This window comes from Dipodomys merriami, unplaced genomic scaffold, assembly GCF_024711535.1.
Source record: "Dipodomys merriami isolate MVZ:Mamm:240054 unplaced genomic scaffold, mDipMer1.0.p SCAF_4, whole genome shotgun sequence".
Taxonomy (NCBI): Eukaryota; Metazoa; Chordata; class Mammalia; order Rodentia; family Heteromyidae; genus Dipodomys; species Dipodomys merriami.
The window spans coordinates 11295651-11311639 of record NW_027205603.1 but is presented as its reverse complement, the minus strand read 5'-3'; the positions used below and the strand labels follow the sequence as shown (position 1 = coordinate 11311639).

At 38.5% G+C, this 15989-nt stretch overlaps 1 protein-coding gene across 6 annotated transcripts in view; it reads right to left on the bottom strand.

Annotated features, from left to right (window-relative positions):
* The window catches only part of Armc3 (armadillo repeat containing 3), a 95846-nt gene that overhangs the window by 66422 nt on the left and 13435 nt on the right, over positions 1 to 15989 (bottom strand). For 5 of the 6 annotated variants that reach the window (XM_069990510.1, XM_069990507.1, XM_069990505.1 and 2 more), the window contains exons 2-3: positions 13035 to 13285; positions 7112 to 7160 (exon numbers count right to left, since the gene is read on the bottom strand). In XM_069990510.1, the coding sequence (XP_069846611.1) occupies positions 7112 to 7160; positions 13035 to 13048 (63 nt within the window). In that variant the 5' untranslated portion in view covers positions 13049 to 13285. Of the gene's footprint in view, positions 1 to 7111; positions 7161 to 11132; positions 11220 to 13034; positions 13286 to 15989 lie in introns of those variants that run through there. The other variant, XM_069990508.1, reaches the window with a different exon arrangement.

The following is a 15989-nucleotide window of genomic DNA, read 5'->3' as shown; positions in this document are numbered from 1 at the left end:
CTCATTTCATTCCATGAACAATTATTCAACCCTTAATATGTGCTAAACAGTAATACTAGCATTATTAGACAAGATAATAGTCTCCTATTCTCACACAATGTGTACATTCTCCATTTATTACTTTATGTACACTATTGATCATTTCTTTGGCTCATAAGAATGTCCACCTTTCCCTCTATGAACCAAATTCTTTTCATTATTTCTTTATAATCCATTTTCTGAAGGACCAATTTAGATTTAGTACAATGCACCTAATTTAAGTGCATGTTTGATGGGATTTGAAAAGCACATACTTCTATATAACTAAACACTATATATAACTATATAACTAAACGATGCATGGAATGTTCCATTGACCTAAAACATTTCCTCTGGCCTACTTGTAGTTGATTCTCCAACTTGTGTCTGGTCCCAGGCAGCTACTGATTGGATCTTTTCACAATACTTTTACCTCCCTAGAATTAAGCATTTGTAAAAATTATTTGCATATGGCCTTTTCCCTCCATTTGGCAGACTGTTTCTCAGATTCACCTATGTGGTTCCACCTGTCAGTGGAGTGGTTTTTCCTATTGTATGCTGCATCTCAATTTGCTTCTCCATTCCACTGTCTCTGGGTCTTGTTTTAGTTCAGGACCAGTATAAATCAATCTACAATACATTTTGATACAAGCTTTCTTGTAGTCAAATATTTTCATTTCATTTGAATAAATATGTAGGCATTGGCTTTCTAGCATATTTGGTAAGTGTACAAATTCCTTTTCACAGTAAGTATTGGTTCACTGTAGCACAATGGGAAAGAAGGTAGAGGGTATGATCGTGGTATAATGATCTTATTATTTATTTTATTTTATTTATTTATTTATTTTTGTCAGTCCTGGGGCCTGAACTCTGAGCCTGAGCACTGTCCCCCAGCTTTTTAGCTCAAGGCTAGCACTCTACCACTTGAGCCACAGGGCCACTTCTGGCTTTTTCTGCTTATGTGGTGCTGAGGAATCAAACCCAGGACCTCATTCATGCAAGGCAAGCACTCTACCACTGAGCCACCTTCCCAGCCCTGGATCTTATTTTTTAACCTTTTTTGTTGTTGTTGTTGTTGGTCATGGGGCCTGAACTCTGGGCCTGGGCACTGTCCCTCAGCTCTTCAGCTCAAGGCTAGCACTCCACCACTTGAGCTAAGCACCACTTCCTGGATCGTATTTTTTAAGACATAAATCTGATGTCACTACTCATCTCCTTGCCAGCTTCCAATGGATTCCTCCTTTTTGTACACTAGGAAAAAAAAAAAATTGAGCATAGCCCAAAGGCCCTAACTTCATAACCTTCCTCCTGGTTCCTTATTTCCGACTCTGCAGCCACGCCAGCATTTTTTACATTCCTGCAACACACAGAGTAAGGCCTGTTTCTGTGTTTAGGTAGGGTGCTTCCCTCAGGTATGTGCATAGCGTACTCCTCCTTTCATTTAAGTCTTTTTAAAATGAACCCCTCGCCCATGTGTGAGGTCTCTCTTGACCTAGATCCTGTCCACTGTAGCTCTATTGCTCTCCATTTCTATATCCTGTCTTATTTTTCTTCATTACTTTTCTCACTAACTTGAATTACATTATTTGTGAACTGTGTTCCTCATCGTAAGACATGTTGCCTTGGAGCTTGAACTTGTCTCTGTGTTGAGGCTCAGGATGTTGAACAATTGCATATGCTATGCACTCAATACTTGACCTAGTAGTGAATGAATTTCTTAAGTTAAAGGACCCTGAAATTACTTTTCTATCATCACTATCTAGAACAGTACCCGAAATTTAGAAGTACTCCATAAATATACAGGGGTGTCTTACTTTTTAATTTATGTTGCTAGGAATACAGAACCTCACTCTTTTTAGACACAGACTCTACCACTTCAACCATGTTGTATGAGAATTCAGTCATGAGAAGCAGGCCACATTTTGAGAGGTGTAATTGGGAGTCTTTATTAGAAAGCTGGTGACTGCAGGTGGCGTCCTGTCACAAAGACCTGCAGCCCCTGGAATAAAACTGAGCCATGACAGTAGTAAAGCAAATAAGAGCAGAAAAACAATACCAACAAACCAGATCAACTCCAATGGAGAGCTGAAGTAGGACACCATAGCGATTGCAGGAGAGCCAGGAGACAGGAGACAGGAGACAAGAGGTCTGGCGTCCTGGCACCTGAGCTAGTCTGGGCCTAAATAGCATCAGGGGCAGCGGGGAGGGCCACAGAGAGTCTCACAAGTTGGAAGCACAGGACGGACAAGTCCAGTAATCTATCTTCCAAATGGCCACCCCTGCCTCTAGGAATTCAGGCACGCCCATCACCTGGGGGTGGAATTTCCCTGCCTCTACTAGGAAGATAAAATAATACCAGTTAAACCCAACTCCCTATTATCCACATAGCCAAGATGGTGCGGGTTAGACCCAGTATGCTTATTTCAGCCACACATCCATCCCTTTAAAGGAATATCTTAAAGTACCCTAGAAATTTTTTTTTTTTAATGCTTGTGAACTTAAAAGAACCGTAACTGTACTGTCAGAAAAGCTAAATCTGAAATTCACAGAGCTTCAAAAGGCATATTCTCCTGTTGAAATTATGCACAAAAAAATCTAGGGTCCATATGTGTGGAGAAAGAAACTACATTTTCCATGCTACCTTCATAAGGCCCCCTGACTGCACAAGATCCCCTGAGATTGGTAGGAAGTCTCTTAATTGGTTCAGGCAGTTTTCTAACATTCTAGCTGGATACCTTCTCCAGCTACCACATATATATTATATATATATGTTATATATATAATATATATAATATATATGTACTTGAGTATATATCTACATATATACATAGATAATCTATATATTAGATATTTAAATATATTTTAGATATCTACATACATTATAAATATAATTATTCTATACAAATACATTATATGAATACATTTAGATATAGTTTATATACATTATTCTAAACAAATACACTATATGAATACATTTAGATATAGTTTATATACATTACGATTTCCACAATTCTCAAAGGAATAAAGAACATAAAATACATTTAAACAAAAACTATAGTACGTATCATTTAAGTCTTAATGGTTTAGAAAATGCTCTGGTCCTTTGCCACATTTTTCAGGCATCATGATGGCAAAGAAAATACAGGCTATGAGAAGCAGAAAGGGAAGTTACAACCTAAAGAGTTGTATTCCTGTAAAAATACCAATGTTTGGCAAAGAGTGGAGACACTTGGCATGACATTTGTTTCTCCTACTGTGCCTACAGCATTATAGTAATTTTTTATTTAAAAAGGCACTGAGAATGAAATGATAGCTATAACAGAATGCCACCTGACTAAATAAATAATGCTGTGCTGTAATTACATATCCCTTCTGCTTCTCTATGAGGAAGTTGCGGTTACCAGCAAGCTTGTTGCGATATGATAATTTCACACTCTGTACAAAAATAAATGACGACCTGAAATTAGTTATAAAAAAATAATTTGACAGAAAGGAAAGGCATTTTGGCAAAGCCCTGACTTTTATGCCTGGACAGTTGGAGAGACTTATAGAGATATTTTTATATCTCTGTTCAGGAAATAAGACTGTCAAGACTGGTGCTCTGTCCAGTAAAATTCAATGGTGGACATGTTCTGATTCTGTGCTGTCAAATCTGGCATTCACAGGCCACATGTAGCTCTTGAGCACTTAAAATATACCAGATGTGGAGGAACTGAAGGATGTGTGTGTGTGTGTGTGTGTGTGTGTGTGTGTGTGTGTGTGTGTGTGTGTGTGTGTGTGTGTGTGTGTGTGTGTGTGTGTGTGTGTGTGTGTGTGTGTGTGTGTGTGTGTGTGTGTGTACTAGCGCTGCGGCTCGGACTCGGGGCCTAGGCTTTGTCCCTTAGTTTTTCACTCTACCACTTGAGCCACATATTCACTTCTAGCATTTTGGTGGTTGGTTGGAGATAAAGAGTCTGATGGACTTTCCTGCCCAGTCTGGGTTTAAACCAGGATCTTCAGACCTCAGCCTTCTGATTAGCTAGGGTTATGGGTCGAAGCTCCAGTGCCCTGTGGTATTGAGTTTTTAATCTCCTTTTAGTTGTGAATTTTAACTGTAATAAATTAAACTTAAATAGCCATGCATGGCTAATAGCTACTGTACTCAAACGCCAGATCTAAAAAGTATTCAGTTGAGCTCAGTGAAAACAGATAAATCAGGAGAGTGACTTTTATAGTGGTACTAAGCATAATAAAAGGCGCTTTTGATTTCTATTGGAATGTGTTTACCACATCAGTGCTCTCAGATCATGAGGATCCAATTATGCAACAAAGAGAGACAAACAGGAGAAAGGGGACTGTATTTCTCTAATATGAAACTTTGGTGGAGAATGCTTATAGATATATGTCTGCTAACCTGCTTAAAGGTTAAAATGAATGTAGCTAATCTGTCTTGTCGCTACAGCCTGAATCAGAGTAGTGTACTTATAGGGCAAAGTAGAGCAGCTTGGTAACAACCATACAGCTTTATATATTATTTGTGAAATGATACACTCCTTTGTGTTACTAATTCATGATGATTTTATTTGTGATGAGGGAGAAAGAGGGAAAAATGAGTCCCTCTGATCATTGGTGTGAGTGTGTGTGTGTGTGTATGTGATGTATTTTGTTTTTGTTTTAAAATAGCACTGCTATCTGTCACAAATTATGGAGATGTGGGGAAAACAAGCACCAGAAGACATCTCACACAGAAAGGAAGTAGACTAGAATCCACAGAAGGTACACATTCCACTATTTCCTGTTGCTCTGATTCAATTATCACCATGCTTAGTTGCCAGAACAATTCCATGGGAGGATGAAGTGCTGAGCGCTATTCACCTAAGTGTTATATCACCTGAGATTTGGGGACCAGGTCAGAGATGTGGAAAATTCAGATGCTGTAAATTTAGCCAGCAAAGCACAACAGCCACAAAAACATTAACAAGACAGTTGCCATGCTTGCAAACTCACAGGCCTGATCAAATCATGGTGGTTGTTCTCCAGGCCTCTGGAGCTTTTGGTTTCTAGCTGGTCTCCTACAGCTGATATTATGGCCTTCTTGGACAGTTCATCCAAACTCCTTCAAGTCTGTAGAATGATAAACAGCTCCCGCAACTAACTATAGCCGTGTGTGTGTGTGTGTGTGTGTGTGTGTGTGTGTGTGTGTGTGTGTGTGTGTGTGTGTGTGTGTGTGTGCCAAAACCAGAGCTCAAAGTCAGGGCCTTGTGCTCTCACTTGGCTTTTTCTACTCACTACACCTCTGCTTCAGCTTTTTGGTGGTTAATTGGAGATAAGAGTCTCTCAGACTTTTCTGATTAGGGCAGCTTTGGAGATCCTCAGATCTCAGCTTCCTAAATAGCTAGGATTACAAATGTGAGTCATCAGCACATGGCTAACTATATCCTTAATGTCATCATTTGCCATATTTTTTACCGAGTGCTAGGCACTATCGTTAAAGATCTTACTCATATCTCTTACTCACTTAATTCCAATTTTAGTCTGCATATGTTTGTTGCCAAGTACTATATTCATGAGTTCACTTTTTGCTAAGAAGATTCCAACAGTTTTTTTTGGTCAGGAAAATTTTTTTAAAAAATGGATCAATGCAAAGCTAGGATATGCTGATTAAAGAAGAGGATTCGCCACCCTGTAGGAGTATGATCCAAGAAAAGAAGCTAGAATAATGAAATAGCATTCCCAAACCACCATGGCTACATCTGTGAGGCCTTCCTAGAGGAGGGCAGACAGGTGCTCCTGTAGCTTCTCTACTAAAGTACCATATGTCTGTGTGGTATTCAGGGTGTGTGTGTGTGTGTGTGTGTGTGTGTGTGTGTGTGCATGAAGCAGAGTTCACAGGATTCCCACACTATTAGATCTTACTTATCCAGTGAGTGCTGAGTGCTAGCCCCTGAGAACTTCATGTTAATTCGAGTTTTGTTCATACAACAATCCAAATGTTCTAGTACAACTCCCATGTAAGAGATAAAGAAAAACCAAAATAATTTGGCTAAGTTTGGCAACTTGGCCAAAGTAACCTAGTTCATGAGTGGATTTGTGGACAAAGCTTTTGGTCTTAACCACTGCACCCTATTTTGCAGGGGAAGTTTCTACAGTAAAGGCAAAAATCCTGCAAACATTAAAATGCTTTAAGTTTGTGTACCATGGATTATTTTCTGCTCGCATTCTAGCTGAAGGAAGTCACATTAGAATATGTTTCAGAGTGTTTCTAAATGGAAAGTTGTCCAAGGTCATTTTTCACCTTTAACATAATTATTTTTTTCAGTAATTGCTTAAAGACAACAGATGCGTGTAATCCTAGCTAGGCAGAAGACACAGGAAGGCAGATTGAGATCCCAGGTCTGCCAAGGCAAAAAGGGAGAATCTATTCGAGAAATAACCTAAAATAAAGAAAAAGAGCTGGAGGCCTGGCTCCAGTGGTACAGTGCCTTCCTTGTAAGTGTGCGGCCCTGAGTAAAGCTTTAGTATATAAAGTGAGAGAGAGACAGAGAGAGACAGACAGACAGAGAGAGAGAGAGAGAGAGAGAGAGAGAGAGAGAGAGAGAGAGAGAGAGAGAGAGAGAGAATGGGAAATACCTTACTTAGCTTTGGAATAGAAAGATCCAGTAACCTCAGGCTTCCATTCATAAAACAGGAAAATACAGGACTTCTTACATCCAAGGTCACCATCAGATACTCCGGACACATGTCTCAGAGCATTACTTCTTGTTACTTTGGAAAATTCGCTTTGTTGAATCCCATTATGAGAGACTGGCGAATGTAGATGCGAAGTATTTAAAAAGAACAAATCCAAACTATTTACTCATTAACTTGGCTACACACGTGCCATACACATACTGGAAAAGCTAATCATTACATTCTAATTGTGCTAATTACATAATGACAGTGTTGTACATGTTTGTTTATATCCTGTTAGATTTCTCTGACTAATCTTATCATTAGTCACACTTTGGACTTCTGCCACCCTGTGTTCTTGCATATACTGGTACATGCCAAACCCTTTGAACAATTTATTTTTCAAACTGATGAAGTGCCACTAGTATTCAAATCAGAAACTTACCACATCCTTAGGGGGTGGATCTACTTCCTTTTTTATCTTTTTACCCATCCTGAAAAAAAAAACATGCAAAAAATGAATAGAGTCATGTCTACCTTCTAACTGTGTATATATCTGTTATTTAAGTTCTTGTGATGAGGTCTCTTTTCTCATTTGCATTTTTTACCTAATAAAAGAGAATGTAACACATGCAGAAATAATTGCAGGTACAGAAGAATTTTAACATCTGTTTCATATTCTACAACTTTAAAGGAAAACTATTGATCATAGAATATTAATGTTTTGATTTCCAGTTTAAAATGTACTTGTGATATGACTTCTGCTTACATAATTCAAAAATTGTTTGCCACAAAAGGCTGAAACAAGGACAAAGGAAGACCAAATGCAACAATGATACTCACAAGACACTATGCTGGAAATGAACTTTACAACTTGGGGGGAGGAGGGGTAGTGGGAGTAAACAAAGAAGTAGGTAACAATGCTTGGCAAGAAATGTATTCATTGTCTTACTCATGTAACTATAACCCTTCAGTACAGCATCTTTACAATAAAATAAAAATGTTTAAAAAGAATAAATACAACTATCCACATAAGGAATCAGAATATATAAGTGGTTCAAACAAAATATCATTAATATTATCTTCCTTTTCAAATAGTTTTTAAGATTCAGGAAAGCATGAGAAAAGGAAAAAATTGTTTGCCATCTTTATAACTCACCTATGCTGGAGTTGAGAGATTCAGTCCTAGCTACTTTTGTGATTTGTGTGTGTGTCTATTATCTTTCACTTATCTTTCTGATAGACCTACAAGAGTATCTCATACATAGTAAGTGTTCAATATTTACAATATTGTTAGCTCTATTTTTTTCCTGATTTTATGAATGGTGCTAAGGATCTACCAAATCTGAATCAAAATTTGTGTCATTTTTCTAGATATCAAAAAGGTTATTAACATATGCCATAGGTCAATAATAAAGCAAACTGGGAAGAGATGCATTTTACAGAAACTTAGACCATGGCCCTTCCCCACCTGCTCTTCAATGTCCAAGACTGTGTGGGGAAAAAAAAAAAATCAAAGGAATAATAGGTACCTAATTGCTATACCACAGAGGAGTAACTCAACCAGGTACAAAGAACTTTCCAAGATATCAGTGCCTATTAGAATAACCCAAGAAATTTGTCTAGTTTTCTCCAATGAGATTTGTGGAATTGTCTGGTTTTAGAACAATTTTAGTATAATCTATTCTCAAGGAACTTGGATGATAATCTCAAGAGAAACCTTGGGAAAGTAGAAAATCTTTGGAGAGTACCTTAGGCTAGGGCACATTTGAACTGTTTGTCAAAAGTCAAAAGCAAATGGATGGACCTAGAACAAATCATGTTAAGTGAGGTATGCCAAGCTCAGAGAGACAAAAGGTATATATATATGGAAGATAAATCTCAAATACACCCAGACATGCTAAATTATACAGAACTCTAGTCACTCTCACATAGAGATGACAAAGGAGGATACTCTTAGCAGAGGAACACCAAGGCACAAAGACTATGTGCATCTGATCATACAAAATATTCATTGAAATAAACTCCGAGACATGGAAACAAGAGGTTTTTTCTTTGCTGTGCTTTTCATTTTCTCTTCTTTTTGTCTTGTCTTTTTATTGTTTATATGTCTTTGGGAGGGCAAGGGGAGGCACAGAAATGGTAGGACAATGGGTAAGCAAATGCAGCCAGTGGTACTCACTAGACACTGTTGAAAATGAACTATACAACACGTGAGTGAGGATGGGAGGGAAAAGCTGGAGAGATTGAGGGAAGGGTGACATTGTGGAAAAAGAAATGTACTCTTTGCCTGACTTTTGTAACTGTAACCCCTCTGCACATCAACTTTATAATAAGAAGAAATAAAAGCGGAGTAAAAAGAAAAAAGTCAAAAAACAGCTGCAACACCGAGTAGAACAGAGTAGACTTTAACACACACACACACACACACACACACACACACACACACACACACACACACGTGCGCGCGCGTGCGAGCACATGTGCAGATTGTTGCTCATGGGGCTTGAACTGTCCCTCAGCTCTTCAGCTCAAGGTGAGTGCTCTACCACTTGAGCCACAGCACCACTTCCACACATACATTTTTAAAGTCTACATATTCATAAGAATTCATAGAAGTCTCTGAAAGACTTTTATTTCAACTCACTAGCTTCAGTCCACATAAATGGTGAAAGAGTGGAAAAGCTTATTTTGTAATGAACTATATCCAATATATTAACATGCTACTATATTAATGTCTTACAATATACCCACATCCCCTATTGTAATTACCATCATAAAGTTTTGCTTTAGAATAATTCGGCCATTAGCATGGATTCTTGAACATTCTAATGAAATATGAAAATTGTGTTCAAAATGTAATGAAATTTGATATTAATAAAAGGTTTAATATTTTTCATTTTCTTCCATGTACTAGAATCAACTCATTTTTCCATCTCAAATATCCTTTGTAGCTACTTAAGCCTTGTGTTTCTAACATTGTAGGCACACACACACACACACACACACACACACACACACACACACACACACAAACTATTCTGGACCAACGAGAAGTATCATCAGTTAATCTCTAGGGAAAAAATGAGCTCATAGTTCTTCATAAACAGGTCCAACATCTAGCAGGCTCTAATTTATATAAGAATGAGAATATAATAGGGAAAGCGTAAACAGCTGCTATAGGCCAGGGACAACAAGTTATCAAGATGACATTTTTTATTTATTCACTTTTGTCAATCATGGGTCTTCAACTCAGGGCCTGGGCAGTGTCCCTGAGCTTTTCTGCTCAAGGCTAGGGCTCTACCACTTTGAGCCACAGCTCTATTTCAGGCTTTCTGGTCATTAATTGAAGAGTCTCATGGTCTTTTCCTGTCCAGTCTGGCTTTGAATGGTGATCCTCAAATCTCAGCCTCCTGACTAGCTAGGATTACAGGTGTGAACCACCAGCACCTGGCTTGACTTTTTTTTCCTTACAAAGGTCATACATTTTATTGCAGGGATTTTGGAAAACATACAATGGGACAATGAATAAAACAAATGTCTGCCAAAGAGAAGCTCAAGAAGATTAGTATTATTTTGATAGTTTACTGTGTAATTTATTTCAAATTTTATTGCAAAGGTGATGCACAGAGAGGTTACAGCTACATAAGTAAGGTTATGAGTACATTTCTTTTTGAACAGTGTTACTCTCTCCCTCATTTTCTCCCCTCACCCCAACCCCCTTTGTAATTTCATCTTCTAGTCTCTTCCCTTTCTTCAGACCATTTTCCTAAATTTCTAAATTAACAAGCAAATTAAGACAATTTCTACGCCCATTTATTTCACCAATGGTTTCCAGTGAATCATAATAACATGTCATTTAAATAATATTTTTAAAACCATTATTTAGCCACTACCTTAGGTTCAATTTTCTGATATTATGGACCGGGCTGCAATGAATATTGTTGAACATAAAAATGTTACACTTCCCCAACTGTTTCTTTAGAATCAGTCTTCAGCAGTTAAACAGCTGTGTGAAAAGTTACCAAGTTAGAGATGTTGAGATAAAATCAATTGCTCCGTGTGAATTTGCATCTTCTGATTTGGAGCCATAGTTCCCCCTGCCCCCAACAAGTTTTATTGATCATTGGAATTTCTTCTCTGAATGCTTCTAACTACATCTTAAATGTCTCCTATGGGGGACATGTTTTCTAAGGATTTGTTTCTGGTTTTGTTTTAAGGGAAAGTGAAGGACTAGAGCCAGTTAAGCCCTACTTCCTGAGCCCGTCACAGTCAATCTTAGACCCCTACAATTCCTCCTAGGACTTCAGCTCTGCCACCTGTTAAAGGCAAGGTGGTGACCCCTCACTTGTCCGCAGTCCCCACCCGCGCACCACCTTCTCCTCCTCCCCAGGCTTGCTTAGGCCCCTCCTTTGGGGATCTCCAACCCGCAGCGACGGTCGTGCATGTTCGGGGCTTGGATTTACCTGCAAGGAGGTCCAGAGAAGCACCGGCTCCGCAAGCCTTACAAAATGCACCAGCCGTTGTGGGCCCGCCCCTCCGGGTCCACTGTTGTCTCTAGTTGCTAGGCAACACCGGCTGCTTCCGCAGAGGCGCGCGCAGAGCTGCAGAGCGCCGGTTGGGTTGCTACACCTTCCATTGTCCAGTTCCCCCAACCAAACTCTTCAAAACTTCCTCTTCCTCCCTTCCTCCTTTCCCATTCTTCCCAGTCATCCCAAATTAAAAAAAAAAAAAAAAAAAGACACTGCTCATCTTCCCCCCCTTCCTTTGTTCCCCAAACTCAATCATCAAATAAACCATCAATTACGTGTCACAGAGATCATCATTATGGCTTCCCTACTCAGAAGTCATCAGCTTCTTCACATAAACTTTAAACACATTCCGATAGTCAAGAAAATTCCTATTCTAATGGTTCAGTCTTTCCCCCAGTCTCTCTCTAGCAACCACTCAAGCCCCAGCAGAACTCATTCCCTCAACGTTCCTATACTTTGCTCCTTGAAAGTGTTAGATGTTTCTCTCTATTACTACTTTCATATATTCTCATCTTTTCACCTCACCTTTTAAATCATGTGACAAATACGTAACCCTTTATACTGAATTTTCCAGTTGCATATCTTGTGTGATTTCTGTCTTCTGGTTGGACCTTGACTGATAGTCTCTTGTATATTCAGTATTTTCCCCTTTCAGCTCCCCCACCCCAACCTATCTTTATATAAACATAGTCAAGTCTCCTGTGCCTGACAAAACAAAACCAACAACGCCAAAAAAAAAAAAAAATCCCCAAACTCCCTCAATTTCTGTTTCTCAGCTTTCAGTTCACCATCCCAGATACAATTGTTTCTTCAGAGAATACATTTACTTTGTCTCATGATTTAGTAGGTTCCAGTCCAAGATTGAGTGGTTCTATTCTTTGGGTCCCTGGCCAGGGAAGACATCATGGTGGGAGCATGCAGTAAAAAAAAAAAAAAAAAACAACCAAAAACACTTACCATGAATGAGTTAGAGAAGAGCCTGGGAAAAGGCACTGGCTCAACACAATCCTTTTTGAAGGCCTACACCAATGACAGAAGACTTCTCACTAGATTCTACCTCCCCAAAGTTCAACAGCATCTCCCATTAGTACCACCCTGGGGACCAAACTACTAACATATGAATCTTTGGGAAACATGTCTCCAGATCATAATAAATTTGATGTCTCAAGTCTTCTAGCTTTCATTCTTTCTCTTTCTTCTCCTGGACATTACTTTCCAAAAACAAAAGTAATCTGAGTTATGTACTTCCACATTTTAAATTTCCCATTCATGTTTTAGATCTAGTTTTGTCCCTACCCAAAAACATTTGGTGTTTCTTAGTCCTTGTCTTCCTTGATATTTCTGGGCAGGTAATATGTTTGATGACAAACTCTTTCTTGAAGCTCCTTCCTTGATTTCTGGGATACCATATTCTCTTGATCCTCTTCTGATTTTCATGATCATTATTTAAGGTCTTCTTTATAGAGTCTTACATGTTGTTATATTCCAGGATCTTATTCCTGGTTCCCTTCTACACTCTGCATTTTCCTGGGGTAGTATTATTTATGTCTGTAAATTCAACTGCCATATATATATATATATATATATATATATATGCATTTATATATGTGTGTATGTGTATATGAGATTTTGACACTGAACTGTAGATTTGTATATTCTTTCACAACAGAGTCTACAGGGGTCTTGAACAGAAATACTTAATTTTCCTAGTATTAACATGCTTTCTGTTTATCAAGAAGTACCACCTCCACTGAACTCCCCAAACTTGAAGTCTGCCACTCATTCTCCTTCATACACAATTATTGGATTCTAAAAGTCTCTTAGATTCATACTTACCTTTTCATTCCCATAACCTAAGCTGAGAATATTACTACTCCTTCTGGATAGGTCTTTGATCTTCTGGCTTCGTGCTAGCTTTGATCCATCTTCTCCATGATGATCAAATAATTTTTTTTTAAGATGCAAGTCTAATATGTCTCTCTCCTTGCGGGCTCTAATTCCTCTGTCACAACATGAGAAACAACAAGATTCTGAAATTGGCATTCAAGTCCTTTCTGGTTCTGATTCCCTTCTGTAATAGCTTCTCTCTTAAAAAAAAAAAAAAAAAAGGAGAATTGATCATCATTATTCAAGTATACCATGAGATTTTATACCCTTCACTCTCCTGATCAAAAAGTACTTTTTTTTTTTTTTTTTTTTTTTTTTGTCAGTTGTGGGGCCTGAACTCTGGGCCTGGGTGCTGTCCCCCAGCTCTTCAGCTGTAGACCAGCAGTCTACCACTTGAGCCTCAGCCCCACTTCCGGCTTTTTCTGCTTATGTGGTGTTAAGGAATCGAACCCAGGGCCTCATGCATGCAAGGCAAGCACTCTACCACTGAGCCACCTTCCTAGCCCCTACTTACTTGTTTTTTATATCTTAGTCTTGATTTATTCCAGAATGTCTTTATTGGTTTCTCTACACATCACAAATCATTTCCCATGTTATGCTATTATTATACTTTACACTTGTTTTATTTCTATTATTTTCATGTGTATTATAACTTATGCATTTATATATATATATATGTGTATATATATAAATGGATGTCTTCTCATATAGGCTATTTTGGGGTGTTCTTCAAGTGACTAATGTTTGGTGGATAATTTATTATGAACCAGGAAGTTAGAAAGTGTTTAAAAGAAATCAGTGAATATTCTCTATAATTATATGAGGTATGGTTGACATAATTTGCAGAAAGCTCTGCAATGGCAGAGTTTTAATTGAGTGAGGCCTGACTTTTATTGCCATGTTCTGAACTAATACATACATCTTATCATTACATTCTGAAGATACAGTATTGTCAAGTTGTACAGTCTTCCTGCCTGCCTTTTTTCCTTCCCTTCTTCCTTCCCTCTCTCTTTCTCTCTTTCTCTCTTCCTCTCTCTTCTTCTTTCTCTTCCTCTTTCTCTCTCTTTCTCTTTCCTTCCTTCCTTCCTTCCTTCCTTCCTTCCTTCCTTCCTTCCTTCCTTCCTTCCTTTCTTTCTTTTCTTCTTTCTTTCTCTTCCATTCTTTCTCTTTCTTTCTTTCTTTCTTTCTTTCTTTCTTTCTTTCTTTCTTTCTTTCTTTCTTTCTTTCTTTCTTTCTTTCTTTCTTTCTTTCTTTCTTTCTTTCTGTTGTTGGGGGTTGTAGGGTTTGAACTCAGGGCCTGTGTGCTTTCCCTAAACTCTTTTGCTCAAGGCTATCACTCTACCACTTTGAGCCACAGCTCCACTCCTGGTTGTGTTTGTTTGTTTTGCTTTTTGTTTTTGAGTAGTTAGTTGGAGATAAGAGTCTCGTGTGGACTTTTCTGTCCTAGCTGGCTTTGAGCTGAGATCCTCAGAGCCTCCTGAGTAGCTGGAATAACAGATGTGAGCCACTGGCACCTGGACATTGTACAGTTTTTTAATGAAATAATTTGATACTTTTTTCATTTTGGGTCATGCCTATTTTAACATACACATTCAGTGAGCTATTGACAATGGCTTATAGTGTGCATCCATCATCATAATAGAAACAGAACCTTGCCATCTTCCCATCTTCCTAAATTTCCCTCATGTCTCTAACCTACTTTGTTGGGAATAACTGATTTGTTTTCTCTCCCCATAATTTTTTTTTCTGGAATGCCTTTCATGGCTGATTCCTTTCATTTAGAATCCTTTTGATATTTGTCAATAGTCTTGTGTTTACCAGTAGTTTCTCTCTCTCTCTCTTTCTCTCTCTCTCTCTCTCTCTCTCTCTCTCTCTCTCTCTCTCTCTCTCTCTCTCTCTCTCTCTCTCTCTCTCTCTCTCTCTCTCTCTCTCTCGTGTTAGTACCATGGCTTGAATTCAGGGCCTTGTGCTCTCCTCTTGACTGCTTTTACTTATGGTGCTCTACCACTTGACTCATGCCTCCAGTTGAGCTTTCTGCTGGTTAATTGGAGATACAGTCTTAAGGACTTTTCTGACCAAGCTGCTTTGGACTGTGATCCTCAGATCTCAGCCTCCTGAGGAGCTAGCATGACAAGCGTGAGCCACTTGCACTTGGCTTCTTCCTCTTCTGTGTCAAATATAATTGCACCACAGGAGGTTCATCCATTTACTGGCTATTGGGCATCTGAGTTCTTTGCAACTCTGAACTCCCCAAAACAAATCTGACCTAAACATTTGTATACATGTTTTTGCGAGAACATGTTTTTACTTCCTGGGGAAAATGCTCAGGCATTGAATTTGGGAGTTTTATGTGCATGTTTAATGTTATGAGAACCTGCCAAACTGCTTCCCACAGGAACTTTACCATATTTGCATTTAAAACCACCAGTGAATGAGCTTCTATTGCATATATACTCTACAGCGCATGATATTGTAAGTTCTTTTAATTTTAGCCAGTCCAGTAGGCATGAATTGGTGTCTTTTGCTTCTAATTTACATTTCCTTCATGACTAATAATGATGATCTTATTGCATGTGCTTGTTAGATATTACTCTACTTTATGTTAATAAACTATCTGTTCAGATAGTTTTTGTTTTGGTTGGATTGTTGAGTTTATTACTATTAAGAATGAGCCATTGGTTCAGGCCTGAAATTCTACTTACTTAGAAGGTGGAGATGTGGAGGATTGAGGTTTGCAGCCATGTAAAGATATAAAGCCTATAAGACTCCATTTCTATTAACCAGCAAAATGGCATAATACATGCATGGTTTAAGTGGTAGAGTGCTAGCTATGATCAAGGAAGCTGAGTGAGAATGCAGAGCCTTGAGTTCAAGCCCTGATACAGGCAAAAACATTCTCCATAT